Genomic DNA, 14,403 nt, shown 5'->3' on the forward strand with positions numbered 1-14,403 from the left:
AGCCTGGGCAAGGCTCAGACACCACTCGGCACCATGACACCCACGACGACCCAGCTGGAGCAGAAAAAGCCCCAGAAAGCAAAAGAAAAAGGGTAAAAATAAAAACCAAAACCACAGGAGGGTGGAAGGGCTCAGCTTCTCGAGGGCCTGGTGGTGGGACAGGATCTGCCCCAGTGGAAAAGGAGATTTATTTTTCCTGGGTTTCAATTCTTTTTAAAACATTTCAATATCTTTTCTGGCCCGACCAGCAGCAGTACAAACACTAAAAGCGAGTTTATCCTTTTGCCAAAAGGAAAAAAAAAAAAGAAAACAAACTAGAAAGAAAGTAAAAACAGGGAGGGAGAAGGAGCAGGGGGGGGAAAAAAGGAAAAAAAAAAAAGCAGAAACATCTTAAAAAAAAAGGCAAGCTTTTTATAACAATAATTAAAGCAATAAAAACATACAAAACTTTGTTGTTTTTTAATATATATACACAGTACAAGGCTGAAGCACCTTTTTTTTTTTTCTCTTTTTTTTTCCGCCTGTTCAATCCCAAAGCCGGGGTGACAAAGTGACCCCACGCGTGTCCCTGCCCCTTCCCCACCAACCAGGAACAAAAAGGGACCTTCAACCAGTTTATTGACTTTATTTTTTGATAGCGAAGTGCATTTCCAGGGGAAGCCCCGGGCTGGGGGTGCCGTGCTGGGAGCGGGATCCGGCAGCACCCGGGGCCCCGCCGGGTTTAGTGTTGTCGGTGGAGTCTTTCATTGTCTTTTTTTTTTTTTTCTTTTTTTTTTAGAAAAAAAAAAAAAACAAAGAACCAACAAAAATGAGCGTTATAAAGTGTGGGTGGGTGGAGGGGGCCCTTCAGAGCCGTGGCCCCCGGAGGAGGGGACAGGAGGGGACATGCCGGGGGCTGCTGGCCGTGGGATGGGCTCCCGGCTCCTCCCGGCTCCCGTTTGCTTCATGCATGGCACATTCTCCATTTATTTATTTCTCCTTTTTTTTTTTTTTCGTTTTGTTTTCTTCCTTTTATTATTAATGATTTTGTTGCCGTGGTTTGGGCTTTCTTCTTCTTTTTTTTTTTTTTTGGTTTTTTCCGTCCGTTTTTTTTTTTTTTTTTTAATTTTATTTTCGTAGCTTCAAACCTCCCAGTGAAAAATATTAAATATTCAAGGTAATAAAATAGATTATTATTTCTAGACTATATGTTCGGCCTGGCCCAAGGAGCGTCACCTGGGATACCCCTTGAAATAACCCCTAGACCACTGCATTGCAGGCAAGGCAAGGCACTTCCGCAGGTGATCCAGCTCGGCTTGCAGGCGCTCCCGCTCCGACACCATCTTCTGCTTCTGGCTCCTCAGCTCCTGCAGGCAGCCAGGGAATGGGAATGGTCAGAGGGACAGCTCCAGGGAAGGGGGAACGGCAGGGGAAGAGGGTGGGGGTGCTGCTGGGAACGGGCAGCGCATGAAACAGCCGTGGCAGGGAATGGGCAGTGCAAGGAACGGACTGGGAATGGGCAGTGCAGGGATGGGCAGTGCAGGGATGGGCAGTGCACAGTTTGGGATATAGCAGGGGATGGGACAGTGCAGGGTTTGAGATATAGCAGGGGATGGACAGTGAAGGGAATGGGATATTGCAAGGAATGGTACTGCAGGGAATGGGGCAGTGCAGGAATGGGCAGTGCAGGAAACAGGCACCACAGGGAATGGGCAGTGCAAAGAATGAGCACTGCAAGGAACAGGCAGGGCAGGGAATGGGCAGTGCAGGGAATGAACGCTACAGGGAATGGGATACAGCAGGGAAAGGGCGCTGCAAGGTTTGGGATACAGCAGGGAATGGGCAGTGCATGGATGGGGCAATGCACGGAATGAGGGCTGCAGGGAATGGGCAGTGGAGGGTTTGGGATACAGCAGGGAATGGGGAACTACAGGGGGAATGGGGTGGGGGGCAAGGGATGGGCAATGGGGAACGGCAGGGAATGGGCACTGCACAGGATGGGTGCAATGCATGTAGACGGGTGTGCAGTGGGAGGATTGGGGTGCCCTAGAAGATCCCAAGAAGGTTGGGCACCCACAGAGCCTGGTGACCAGGACATGGCAGGCCATAGGGATGGGGTGTCCAAGGGATGGGGTGTCCAAGGGATGGGGTGCCCAGGGGATGTGTTCCCAAGGGATGGGGTGCCCAGGTGGATGGGAGCCCAGGTGGATGGGGTGCCCAGGGGATGGGTGCCCATCCCCACTCACCGCCATGCTGTGTGACAGCTGCTCAGCTGTCAGGCTCAGGGTGTAGTGCTGGGCCTCCAGCCGCCGGCACTGTGTCTGCAGCACCTGGCGCTCCAGGTTTTGTTCTGCAACAGCCAAAGGACAAGGGCTGAGCACCGGCTCCTCCAGCTCCTTGCACCACCCACAGAGGGTGCCAGCCCTGCTCTAGGCTCTGCCCAGCCAGCAGTGATTGCCCCCAGCATCCCAGAGTGTTCCCAACCCTGGCACTGCCTGTGGGGAACCTTTAGGTCCCCCAGGGAGGACACTGGGCACCTGTGAATACACTGATTTTTCACACATACATTAAGTTTTGCAAAAACAACAACGGTGCCTGCTGCTTTCATGCTGCTCCTGCACTGTTGGAGACCCCCCAGTGCTTCCCCAGCCCATCCCAGCAGAAACCAGTGACACCTCCCAAAGCACAAACTGGCATTTGACCCTCCCTGCCCGACACCCCTTACCTTCTATATGTTCCTGGTAAGCTTCAAAAATTGCCTCGATCCCTTGCCACTTGGGCCTGGGGTAATCTTCCTCCTCTTCCTCCTCCTCGTCCTCCTCCTCCTCGTCCTCGGAGGCGGAGTCCCGGGGCAGGGGGGGCAGAGGCCGGGGCGGTGCCTCGGCCGTGCCGTTGTGCGGGGCCAGGCGGGAGGACGCCTGCAGCTCGGGGATGTTGTAGTGGATGGAGGTGTCCAGTTTGTGGTTCTGCTCCGCCGCTGTCCCCCCTGTGGGCAGCCACAGTCAGCCCCTGCCCACTCCCCTCGGCCCCTCAAGGCATTTATTCCACCCTTCCCAGGCTTTTTGGGGGATTACAGGGGGGGTTTTAGCACTCCTGGTGTGCTGGAGTGGTTTTATTTATTTCAAGCACTCCAACGGAGTGAGTTTGGAGGCTTTGGAGCTGTATTATCCCTAATTTTTAGCTTCAGCAATGAGGTTGCCAGTGCCAAACCCTGGTGGGGGGACAAGAGGGTGATATCCCAGTACCCAACCGGCCTCCTGCATCCCTGCTGCTTTTTCTGGACGTCAGGGAGAATTTCTTGATTGGCAGGGTTGTTAAACATTGGAAGGAGCTGCCCTGAGAGCTGGTGGAGTCCCCATCCCTGAAGGGGTTCAAGAAGGGCTCAATGTGGCACTCAGTTCAGAATATTACTCTCCTGGATTCTTAACTACTTTAGATTTGGAAGTTAGGCCTGTAAGGAAGTTATTGTTTTGTGGTATAGTAAATTCCTTATGAACCCCTTACTAAATTATTAATTAAGTTTAAATGCTGTTAAGTGCTGTTGAGCCTTTAACCATAACCTGTTGATCAAGTCCATGCTCAATTTAACACAGAGATCTGCTCTGAACTTGTGACTCGACACGAGGGTCTTCCATATTCCTTTTTGTCCTTACCCTTTCCTATCCTTTTGTTTCCCCCTCCTCCAGCCTCCACACAGGTTATTTGGGGTTTATTTATTCAACTTTGCATTTTTGTTTGCTTTTCCTCAGAGTGCTTTAACCATCTAATAAACAAGAGAGAGAACCTTGCCAACGAACTTTGTAGCAATACTGGTTTTACCCTAAACCTGGCTTTGCTGATGCTTCTGCTGGTGATTCTTTAAGTGACTTTAGTTCCCAACGACTTCCAACGTTACCTTTGTGCTTCTGCAGCGCCTTCTGCGTGGACTGCAGCACCGACTCGTGGAACTGGTGGGCAAACTCCTCAGCAATGAAGGGCTCCCAGGGCTTGCTCTTGCCGTTCATGCTGTGGGACAGCGGCACCGGGATGTCCTTGGGGAGGGGACCCCTGACGTAGCTGAGGATGCTCAGAGCTTTCTTCCCAGGGTGCCCATCACTCAGCCGGGGCTTCTCCGGCGCCGTGCCCGACTCCTTGGGCCTGCCTGGCTCCTGGGGTCTCAGCTGCTCTAACCTGGAGGCTTCTGCCACCTTCGGCACCTCTGGCACGGAGACGGCGATGCCCACGGGTTTATCCAGGTCCAGCAGGAGCGGAGGCACTGGAGGCTCTTTGGGAAGAGGAGGAGCAGTTGGCTGCAGCCAGGACTGTGTGTGCCCCTCAAGGCAAAGCTGTGCCCCCCAACCCAAGACCAGGGGAAGGACTTGGGGCACTTACCAGTGCTGGGGGCACCGGGGCTGTCCCGCGGGGAGCTCTTCACCACCACGGCGGCCGGCGTCGTCTTCTGCTTCATGGCCTGGAGCATCTCCACCAGCTTCTCCTTGTCTGCAGCATGGGAAGCTGAGGTTTAGTGTAGCCTCAGCTCAGCAGAGCAAGCTCAGGGCCCCAGGCAGATCCCCCACGGCACCCCCCGGCCCCAGCGTGCACGGGCCATGGCTGTTACCTTTCCTCTTCTCGGCGCTGATGTGCGTGAGGTTGAAGATGGTGAGGAAGCGCTTCTTCTCCTCGAAGTTGGGGCTGTTGTTCATCTCGTCGGGGCTGTAGCGGGTGGAGAGGGGCAGGCGGGGCGAGGGCGTGCGGCGCTTGTTCTGCACCGTGGGCGGAGAGGGGCTCCGCTCCCGCAGCATCCGCCGCCGCTTGCGCCGCTTCTGGCTCAGCAGCTCCTCCTTCTGCTGCTGCGTGGTGAGCCCGAAGAGCTGCAGGAACTCCAGCTTCTGGGGCGAGCAGGGGCAGAGCAGAGCAGGGTCAGCATCCTCACCTTCATCCCCATTCTCATCGCCATGCCCACTGCCATCCTCATCCTCAGTCCTATTCCCATTCTCATGCCCACCCTCATGCCTGTTCCAATCCCCATCTCCATTTCCATTCTCATCACCATGCCCACTGCCATCCTCATCACAATTCCTATTCCCATTCTCATGCCCACCCTCATGCCTGTTGCAATCCCCATCTCCATTCCCATCTCCATTCCCCATCTCCATTCCCCATCTCCATCCTCATGTCCATTGCCCTCATCCTCATTTTCATTCCCATTCCTATCCCCATCCTCATCCTCATCCTCATCCTCATTCCAACCCCATTCCCATTCCAATGCCCATCCTTACTGCCATCCCCATTCCCATCCCCATTCCCATCCCCATCTCCACCACCATCCTCATCATCCCCATCTCTAACCCCCTGGTGCTTCTGCACACACGTGGGGATGGTGGCTGCATTGGGCACTGGGAACTGGTGCCAAGGAAGGGCTGCTCCCCCAGGGGACAGGGAGGGGACAGGGGTGCCACCAGTACCTCAGAGGACGTGTCCAGCTTCAGCGGGGGCTGCTCAGCCACGCAGCGGAGATGGGCCCGCACCTCCTCCTCGTCGCTGTCATCACAGGAGTCGTCCAGGTCATAGTAGTACCCTGGGGATGGGGAGAGGCTGGTGTGAGGCTGGGAAAACCTTGGGGACCTGCTGGGACCCCAGGGAACCCCACTGGGGATAGGGGTGCAGCAGGGTAGGATGTCAGAGAGGAGTGATGTGGGGGATGGTGCCCTGTCCCCCCTCCTCCAGCTGTGGCACCTCGGAGGGCATCACCCATCCCTGTGTATCCTCTTGGCATCACTCTGGGAAGGGTGGCAGGGAGTCAACGGGGCACAGGCTGGGGACACTGGCATCCCACCCCATCCCACTGGAGTAGGGACAGCAACTCCAGCCCCTCCCAGCTCTCAGTCTCCTCCTCGCCGCTGTTCTCATCCCCACTCCATCAGCCCCATCAATATTTAAAACCCTCTTATTAGCTCCAGTTCATCATTTATTCATCGGGCACGTCTGCAGCACAGGGTTTACCGAAGCGCGCGGATGCGGGAACGTCGGCATCCCCGGGAGACCCCTGGGAGACCCCCGGTGCCAGGGGGGACATCCCTGGTCCCTCACCTTTCTCACGGGCCTCCCGCCGCCGGCGCTCCTCCAGGTCCAGTTTGCTGACCAGCCTGCGGTGCTGCTGCACGAACTCGTCGTAGATGTACATGGGGTCCTGGGCGCGGGGCTGGGGGGGCCTGTAGGGCGAGCTGGGCTTGGTGGCCTCGGGGAACGGGGTGGCCTGGGCTCTCTGCTGGCTCAGGATGCTCTGAGTGGACTTTTCCAGCTCAGCTAGGAAGGGGGTGTGGGTGAAGGTCCCGTGCTCCGGGGCACCGGGCTCCCGTCCCGGGGGGTATTTCTCCAGAGCATCCCTCTTCCTCGGGCCCTCCTCCAGCTTCTCCGGGCAGAAGACCCTCTCCACCTTCACCAGAGGGATGCCCTGGCGGCCGGGCTCGAAGGGCGCTGGGTGGCTGTGGAGGCCGTGGGGCTCGGGGAGGCGCCGGGGAGGGTCGGGGGGGCTCTCCATCAGTGAGACGGGGTTCCAGAGGGACGTGGTGACGGGGTGGTGCTGGGGTTTGGGGGAGATGAGGGGTGGGGGCCCGCCAAAGTGCTGCCCCGGCTCCCGGCTGCTCGGCTCGTGGCGGCTCGATCCCAACCTGCGGGGAGAGGAGAGCACCGGAGCGGTGAGGAGCTGGCACTGCCAGTGGAGAGCTGGCAGCGCTCCAGCCCCGGGGGATTTTGGGGAGAAACACGGCTCTTAGGAACACCCAGAGGGGTTTGTGCACGTGGGGCTGCCTTACTTGTCCCTTCCATGCCACAAACCTGAGGGATGGGGGCAGAGTTAAGGCTCTGCATGGGCGGGTTGAGCATGGATGTGGCTGCATCCCAGGAGCACAGGGCTGGAGACCCCAGCCTTGACCCCTGCGTGGGGACAAGCGAGCCACCAGTCCTGCCACAGCCCCATGGCGAGGGCAGCACCCCGGCACAGCCTTCCTCTGACAGCAGGAGCCGGAGCCAGCCCGTTTGCAGGATAAATATTTCATGTGCCCAAGCTGTGCATTTAACACTTTTCCGCTCCAGTGCCCCAGAGCTCGGCACACGGAGCAGCGAGTTCAGCCCAGCGCCGCCATGGAGTCACCGCCGGCGGGGAGCACCCCCGGGATCCATCCCTCTGCTGCCCCACTGGATGCAGGAAAAGGATGGGGATGGAATATCCCCAGCTGCAGGTGTCTGGGGGTGACCTTGCTGTCTCCTCTCCGCTTTGGGGTGGGAGGAGCGGATGGGGAAGGGAGCCCGCGGCGGGCGCTCGCCTTTGTGCTGCCCCAAGATCCGCTCCTTATTATCCTCGATGAGCCGCGCTAATCCCCTGGATACCCAAAAATAACAAAGGGAGCAGGCGGCAGAGCTGGCTGGATGAGCCTGCACCGCTTAAGTGCTCAGCCACGGGGGCGAGCGAGGCCCTGTCAATCAATCCGGGGCTGTGGGCACGCTCTGCCGCCCCCCAAACTGCCCAGGCTTGGCGCAGGCGCCCCCCAAACGAGGCATCCACAGCCCAGCCCCACTGCCTGGGAGGGGGGAGCTGCAATTAGCGGGGCTGGTGGCTGGGCAGCACCTGGCCACTCGCCGCTGGCCCCCGGCCACCTCCCGGGCTCGGCGCCTGCCGCTGCGCAGATGTCGGGCACCAGGAACGCCTGGTGCTGCCAGCACAGCCGGCCTGGCTGGCACCGTGTGGCAGGAACCCGCTGGCACCGGCCAGGAACTGTGGCTTTGGCTCATGGGATGTGTGAGGGGCACGGCCGAGGGGTGGTGGATGCCTGATGGGGGGCAGAGTGGGTAACGGGGTGGGCACAGCCACAGGTTGGGGGGAAAATCCTATAAATCGTCATATCACGGCAACATGGAATGGTGTTGGGCGAAGGGACCTTAAAGATCATCCTATTCCAGCCCCTGCCATGGACAGGGACACCTTCCACAAGACCAGATTGCTCAAAGCCCTGTCCAACCTGGCACTGGACACTTTCAGGGATGAGGCAGCCACAGATTCTCTGGGTACCCTGTTCCAGGGCTTCCCCACCCTCACAGGGAAGAATGTCTTCCCAATATCCCATAGAACCCTGCCCTCTTTCTATATAAACACATTCCCCCTGTCCTATGACTCCTTTCCCTTGTCCAAAGTCCCTCTCCAGCTTAAGATACAGATATTCCAGCAAGGACAGCAGTGACACAGGAAAACACAGCTCAGTTTTGGGGGAAATCTCCATCCCTGGAGCGGGGCTGGCAGCATCCCATCCCTACCTGGGGTGCTCGGGCCGGTGCTCGGGCTCAGCCTGGCTGGGGGCACGTCCTATGTCCAGGTGCTGCTCCAGCACTTGCTGCCGGAATTCCGACACCTGGGATTGCCGATCCTCCTTCTCCTGGCGCAGCCGGCGCTGCCGGGCCAGCCACTTCTCCTCCTCGTTGGTGCGCTGGATGAGCAGCGCCGTGGCCGCGCTGCTCCCGGGCAGGGGGAACACGCTGTGGTTGGGGATGAGGCTGGGCACGGGGTGGTGGGAGCCCGGTGGAGGGTGCAGAGGGTGCTGGATGGGCTTCGGCGTGGGCAGCACCGAGTCCTTGAGCTTGTCTGCGGTGGAAAAGGGGTGATGGAGAGTCGGGGTGTGGAACAGAGAGGGGGATTTTGGGGTGAGCAGGGACCTGGAGCTGTGGGGCAGCCTCTGGTCAGAGCTCAGCTCAGGGGGCTGCCCACTCGCTGCCAGCCCAGCTGCTGGGCACGCACTGGGCAGGGTGCCAGGCCAGCCCGAGTCAGATGGCACAGGCACTGCTGCCGCAGCTGGGCTCCTGGCAAAGCAATCTGGCAGCCAGGACAGCCCATCCCCGTCCCCAGCCACCTCCCGGGGCCACCGACCCCCTCAGCTTTGCCATCTGGAGGGGACAAGGAACCAAGGCAAGCTCTGGAAGGCGGGCGTTACCTGCTCTGCTGGGCGCCAGCGGCTCCACCGGCTTGCCCCGCTCCTCGGCCGGGTGCCCCCGCAGCCCGTGCAGCTCGGCCACGGGGAGGAAGGGCCCCTCCATGGCTTTCACCATGCTCAGCTCCTTCTCCCGGGCACGCTCCCGCTGCCTCTCCAGCTCCCGCTCCCGCTCCTTTTCCCGTTCCCGCTCCAGCTCCTTCTCGCGCTCCCGCTCCCGTTCCCGCTCCTTCTCCCGCTCCCGGTCGGCTTCTCGCTCCCGCTCCTTCTCCCGCTCCCGCTCCCTCTGCCTCAGCTCCTCGTCCATCTGCAGCCTGCAGAGAGAAACCAAAAACAAAAGCACCAACCCCAAACATCCCCCTTGGAGCACCCCTAAAATCAACCCTGGGTGCCTGCCAGCATCCCCTGGAACACCCTTGAACCTCCAGAGCACCCCCAAACAATGCCTGCGCACCTGCCAGCACCCTCTGCAGCACTCCCAAATCCCTAAGGCATCTGCCAGCACTCCTAGAGCACCCCAAAACCACCCCTGGTCCTCTGTCAGCATCCTCTGGAGCTCCCCATCATCCCCCCACCATCATCATCCTCTGGAGCTCCCCATCATCCCCTCACCATCATCATCCTCTGGAGCTCCCCATCCATCCCCCCAGCATCAGCATCCTTTGGAGCTCCCCATCATCCCCCCACCATCATCCTTTGGAGCTCCCCATCCATCCCCCCAGCATCAGCATCCTTTGGAGCTCCCCATCATCCCCTCACCATCAGCATCCTCTGGAGCTCCCCATCATCCCCTCACCATCCCATACCTCTCGGCAGCGAGGCTGGAGATGCGCTCGGACTGCAGGGCAGAGAGGGAGGAGTGGGAGAGCTCGGGGGGGTACCGGACCCCCGAGAGGTGCAGGTGCATGGCCGAGGGGTGCAGGGGGGGCAGCGAGCCCGGCGCTGGCAGCGGGTAGAAGGGGGACCTCAGTGCTGACAGGCAGTACGACTCATCCATCCTGGGGAGACAGGGATGCTCAGACAGGCAAAGAACCCCCCAGTTCCCCTCCCAGGAGCCAGCTGGGCCAATAAGGCCTCCCCATCAAAGAAGATCTTAGAACAACGATTAATTAAACTCCATGAAAGCCAGGGCCCAAACTAGGATTAGATACCCCACTATGCCTGGCCCTAAATCTTGATGCTTACCCCTACTAGCATCTGCCTGAGAACTACGAGCACCAGTGCTTAAAACTCTAAGGACTTGGCAGTGCCCCAAACCCACCTAGAAACCGCTGCTCCTACTGGAAGAAAGGGACGGGGAGCCCCAAAATGCCCTCAGTGCTCCCACCTCCCAATACCCCAAAGCTCAGCTCATCCAGAGGTATCTCCCAGGGATCCCGAGGCCCACCTGAAGGCAGGATGAGGGAAGGGGTGGTGTGTCAGGTAGCTGGGGTGGTAGTAGGCGGCAGCAGTGGCGGGGTCGAGGCCGAGGGGCGGCAGGGAGGACATGCGGAGATCCTCGGCCGTGTGGTAGGGACGGAAGCTCCGCAGGTAATCCTCGGTCACGGCACTGGGAGGCACCACGTGGTGCACGGGCCGCTGCAGGCTGGGGGGCAAGGACATGGTCACCATCCCTCCCTGTCCCCCTGGGGAGATGTCACCTCCCCCAGGTGGGAGCAGAGCTCGCAGGGGACACCCTCGCCCTGCGTCCGTCCCGAGCAGACTCACTTGAGAGGAGGGAAGCGGGAGTCCTGGACCACGGAGCTGGGGGGCAGCCCGAAGGAGTAGGGTGTCCCCAGGAGGTGGGAGGGGACAGTGGGACCCCCTGCCTTCTCCTGGGTCAGGGGGGGCTCCGAGATGAGGCGCTCACGGCCGGCGCTGCTGCTGCTGCCTCGTGACCCTGCTTCCTGCTGCAAGGCCAAGATGGGCATTAGGGACAGCAGGGGATGGGGAATCACTGCTGGGTCACCACCCCAATACCCTCAGGAGGTCCCCAGCATGCCCTGGCTGGCACCAGCACCCAGGGAAGGATTCATCCACCAGGGCATCTCCTGCATCCAGGTTTTGGAAGGGCAGCTGGAGGGGTGGGAGGGTCTGGGAGGCTGCACTGGGGGGCCCCAGTGGGAAAGGAGGTGCTGAAGCCGGGGCAGAGCTCAGGGCAAGACACCCATTACCTGCCTGGAGATTTATGGCTGCTTTGTTCTCCTGAGCTATTAATCACCCGGGGAGGAGTGACACAGCCAGGGGAAATCCAGCCGGCCTTTGATAAGGGCCATAACCCAGGGGTCAGCCCACAATCCCCCCGGCAGCATCACCCTCCCACAGGGCCTCAGCTGCTTTCCATCAGCCTCCACCCTGGTGTCAGCATGAAGGTCACTCCCTCCAGCAAGGGGGAACAACTTGGGGTGACAAGAGACCCCACGGGATCTGACAATTAGCGGGGCGACCCCACCAGCAAGACAAGTTTTGGTTTAAAAATTGTGATTTTTCATCCCACCTTCTCCATTCAGCAGCTCAGAGGTGGAGGATGGTGGCACCCACAGCATCCCCCACCCCATGCATCCCTCCCCACCCCACCCCACCCCATCCCATCCCATCCCATCCCATCCCATCCCATCCCATCCCATCCCATCCCATCCCATCCCATCCCATCCCATCCCTCCAGGGCAGGGCCAGCCCCAAGGTCACCACAAAGGGTGAGGTGTCCCCCATCGTGCGTGCCAGGCTCTGCTCTAATTCCCTCCCAGCTGGGGTGCCACACTCTGCCAGACATCCCCACGCTGGGTTAACCCCCACACCGGGGGGGACACGGGGCTGGGGAGCACCCTGACACCCCACACACCCCTCTGAGCTCCCGGGGATCCCAGTTCCATTTATCTCCCCCCTCTCGCCCGCGGCGTTTCTCATCCCCTACCCTCGCCTCTCTTTGTGGTTTAATTAGTCTTTCCAAGTGGCATAATCCCCCCGGGAATCTGCTTGTAGCATGCGGAGGAGAGGAGAACCACTAACGATGCTTCTTAATTAGCTGCTCTCCCCCCCTCCCTCCCTCCCTCCCTCCTCCTTCCTTGCCCTCCCCTCCGGATGGCAGCCCCGGTGACAACAACGGGGGACACGCTGTCAGCGCGGCGCCAGCTCGGGGACACAGCAGGGAGGGGAGGGGACCAAATGTGGGCAGCACATTCACGATATCCCATAGCCTCCATCCTTCAGGGGGGCCGGGCAGCCCCCAAACCCAGCCATACCTGTCTGCCCTCGCTCCTCCAGACGCCGTTGACCGTCTTGGTGGGGGCGATGGTGACGACGGGCGGCGTGCTGGGCACGCTGTGCCCCCCCGGGGGGACAATGATGGGGCCCATGGGGCCACGTTTGGGGGTGCTGGCCGGGGAGCTGTGGTTGGTGGCTGGAGAGGACACCGGGGACGACTCGCTGCTCAGTGAAGAGCCTGGAATTAAAGCAGAGATCGAAGGAAGTCAGGAGAAAGGGAGTTAAATGGATGGAGACGCCCTCTGAAGGAGCTGGAGGATCTGCGGACACTTGGAACCCTTCAGGGTTGGGATGTTCAGCTGGGAATGTTTCAGCTTTCAGGATGTTCAAATGAGACACTGGGCTTGGATGTGGACCCCAAAATCCCATCTCTGAGAGAGAGAAGGAGGCACAAAGACCACAAGGGCAAGTCCTAGCAAAAAGAATTGAGGACCAATGACACCAAGACCCTTGGGGACACCAAGAGAGAACCCAGAGGCTGAGTGGATGGAGCTGCATTGCAACCCTGCTCTCACTGCAGGGAGTAGGGCTGGGGCACTGGGATGCACTCAGGCTGTTCAGCATCCTGCCAGACTCCCAGACTGGAGGAAGTCTCCCATCCTCCCATCCCAGATGTTCCCAGTGGTGCCAAAGGTGGGATGGGGCAGCCTCTTGCTCCCACTTAACAAGGACTCCCAAACCCCCCGGTCCCACAGAGCACAAGTGACACCGATGTGATGCCGGCCCCAGACAGCCACATCTTCCCAAGGCAGACCCAGAGACTCCTTAAGGCAGCTGCAGAAGCTGTCAGGGACAGGCCAGGGCCTCTGGAGACACTGGGATGAAGGAGTGACTCCCTGAAACCCTTGGGCAAGGCTTTGGTTTCATTTGCATAATACAACTGTACTTTAAGTTATCCCCACCCCAGGGATGCTGGCCCTATTTCCAAAGGGAAAATAGAAATGGAGTGAAGGTGGAGAACAGGAAAAGCAGAGAAATCCAAATTCCACATTAACCAGGGCACAGGGAGCCTGGTGTCTGCCCCATGGAACACTTCCCATTCCTCAAACCCATCTGGGCAGCCTGGGGGGCTCCGAACCCCAAACTCTGCTCCCTCCATCCCACAGTCTGGGTCAGGGGGAGATTCCAACGTGCCAGCAGGGATCAGCTGCTGGAGAGTGAGGAGTGGGATGTGCTCAGAGGATGAGGTGACAGCAATGCTCCCAGGCAGTGAGCAGGGCATGGAGAGAGGCCTGAGCGTGCAGGGCATCCCCTGAGTGTGCAGGGTGTGTCCTGAGTGTGCAGGGTGTCCCCTGAGTGTGCAGGGTGTGTCCTGAGTGTGCACGGTGTGTCCTGAGCGTGCAGGGTGTGTCCTGAGTGTGCAGGGCATCTCCTGAGTGTGCAGGGTGTGTCCTGAGCATGCAGGGTGCCCCTGAGTGTGCAGGGTGTGTCCTGAGTGTGCAGGGCATCTCCTGAGTGTGCAGGGTGTGTCCTGAGTGTGCAGGGTGTCCCTGAGTGTGCAGGGTGTGTCCTGAGTGTGCAGGGTGTCCCCTGAGTGTGCAGGGCATCTCCTGAGTGTGCAGGGTGTGTCCTGAGTGTGCAGGGTGTCCCTGAGTGTGCAGGGTGTGTCCTGAGTGTGCAGGGCATCTCCTGAGTGTGCAGGGCATCTCCTGAGTGTGCAGGGTGTGTCCTGAGTGTGCAGGGCATCTCCTGAGTGTGCAGGGCATCTCCTGAGTGTGCAGGGTGTGTCCTGAGTGTGCAGGGTGTCCCCTGAGTGTGCAGGGTGTGTCCTGAGTGTGCAGGGTGTCCCCTGAGTGTGCAGGGTGTCCCTGAGTGCGCAGGGTGTTTCATCACCTTCCCAGTGTGCAAGGCCGCTCCCCTGAGTGTGTCCTGTGGGCACAGCAGCCACTCCCAGAGCGTGCCAGCAGCTCCTCACCCCGCACCCTCATCCCCTTGCCCTGTCCTCAGGCCACACAACAGCAGGAGGGAGCCAGGGGCTGGGAATGCCAGGGGAAGCAGGAGCATCCCCGGGCAGCAGGAGGGCGGCAGGGTGCGAAGGATGCTCCAGAAGGACGCTCTGTGGGAAGGATGCTCAGCAGAGCAGGGGCCAGGAGGAGCATCCCGCTGCCGGCCGCCCTCCCTGATTAACGATTCCCGAGTCGCTCCCAAACGCTTTCATTTGAAGAGCAGCGAGGCTGGGGGAAGGAGAAAGGCTGTCCCCGACAAAGGAGGCCGATTTGACACC

General features: G+C 59.6%; 1 protein-coding gene across 4 annotated transcripts in view; it reads right to left on the bottom strand.

The window, feature by feature from the left end:
- Window positions 1-390: 390 nt before the first annotated feature.
- GSE1 (Gse1 coiled-coil protein) overlaps window positions 391-14,403 on the bottom strand; it is a 102,153-nt gene continuing 88,140 nt past the window's right edge. The window contains exons 4-17 of one of the 4 annotated variants that reach the window (XM_036390420.2): window positions 12,158-12,357; window positions 10,644-10,825; window positions 10,324-10,521; window positions 9,743-9,934; window positions 8,940-9,250; window positions 8,269-8,593; window positions 6,049-6,629; window positions 5,424-5,536; window positions 4,577-4,847; window positions 4,351-4,473; window positions 3,875-4,243; window positions 2,705-2,965; window positions 2,226-2,329; window positions 391-1,346 (exon numbers count right to left, since the gene is read on the bottom strand). In XM_036390420.2, the coding sequence (XP_036246313.2) occupies window positions 1,212-1,346; window positions 2,226-2,329; window positions 2,705-2,965; window positions 3,875-4,243; window positions 4,351-4,473; window positions 4,577-4,847; window positions 5,424-5,536; window positions 6,049-6,629; window positions 8,269-8,593; window positions 8,940-9,250; window positions 9,743-9,934; window positions 10,324-10,521; window positions 10,644-10,825; window positions 12,158-12,357 (3,365 nt within the window). In that variant the 3' untranslated portion in view covers window positions 391-1,211. The remainder of the gene's footprint in view (window positions 1,347-2,225; window positions 2,330-2,704; window positions 2,966-3,874; window positions 4,244-4,350; window positions 4,474-4,576; window positions 4,848-5,423; window positions 5,537-6,048; window positions 6,630-8,268; window positions 8,594-8,939; window positions 9,251-9,742; window positions 9,935-10,323; window positions 10,522-10,643; window positions 10,826-12,157; window positions 12,358-14,403) is intronic. The other 3 variants (XM_054516164.1, XM_054516163.1, XM_036390421.2) reach the window with 3 other exon arrangements.

The sequence above is a fragment of the Molothrus ater genome, chromosome 12 (assembly GCF_012460135.2).
Source record: "Molothrus ater isolate BHLD 08-10-18 breed brown headed cowbird chromosome 12, BPBGC_Mater_1.1, whole genome shotgun sequence".
Classification (NCBI taxonomy): domain Eukaryota; kingdom Metazoa; phylum Chordata; class Aves; order Passeriformes; family Icteridae; genus Molothrus; species Molothrus ater.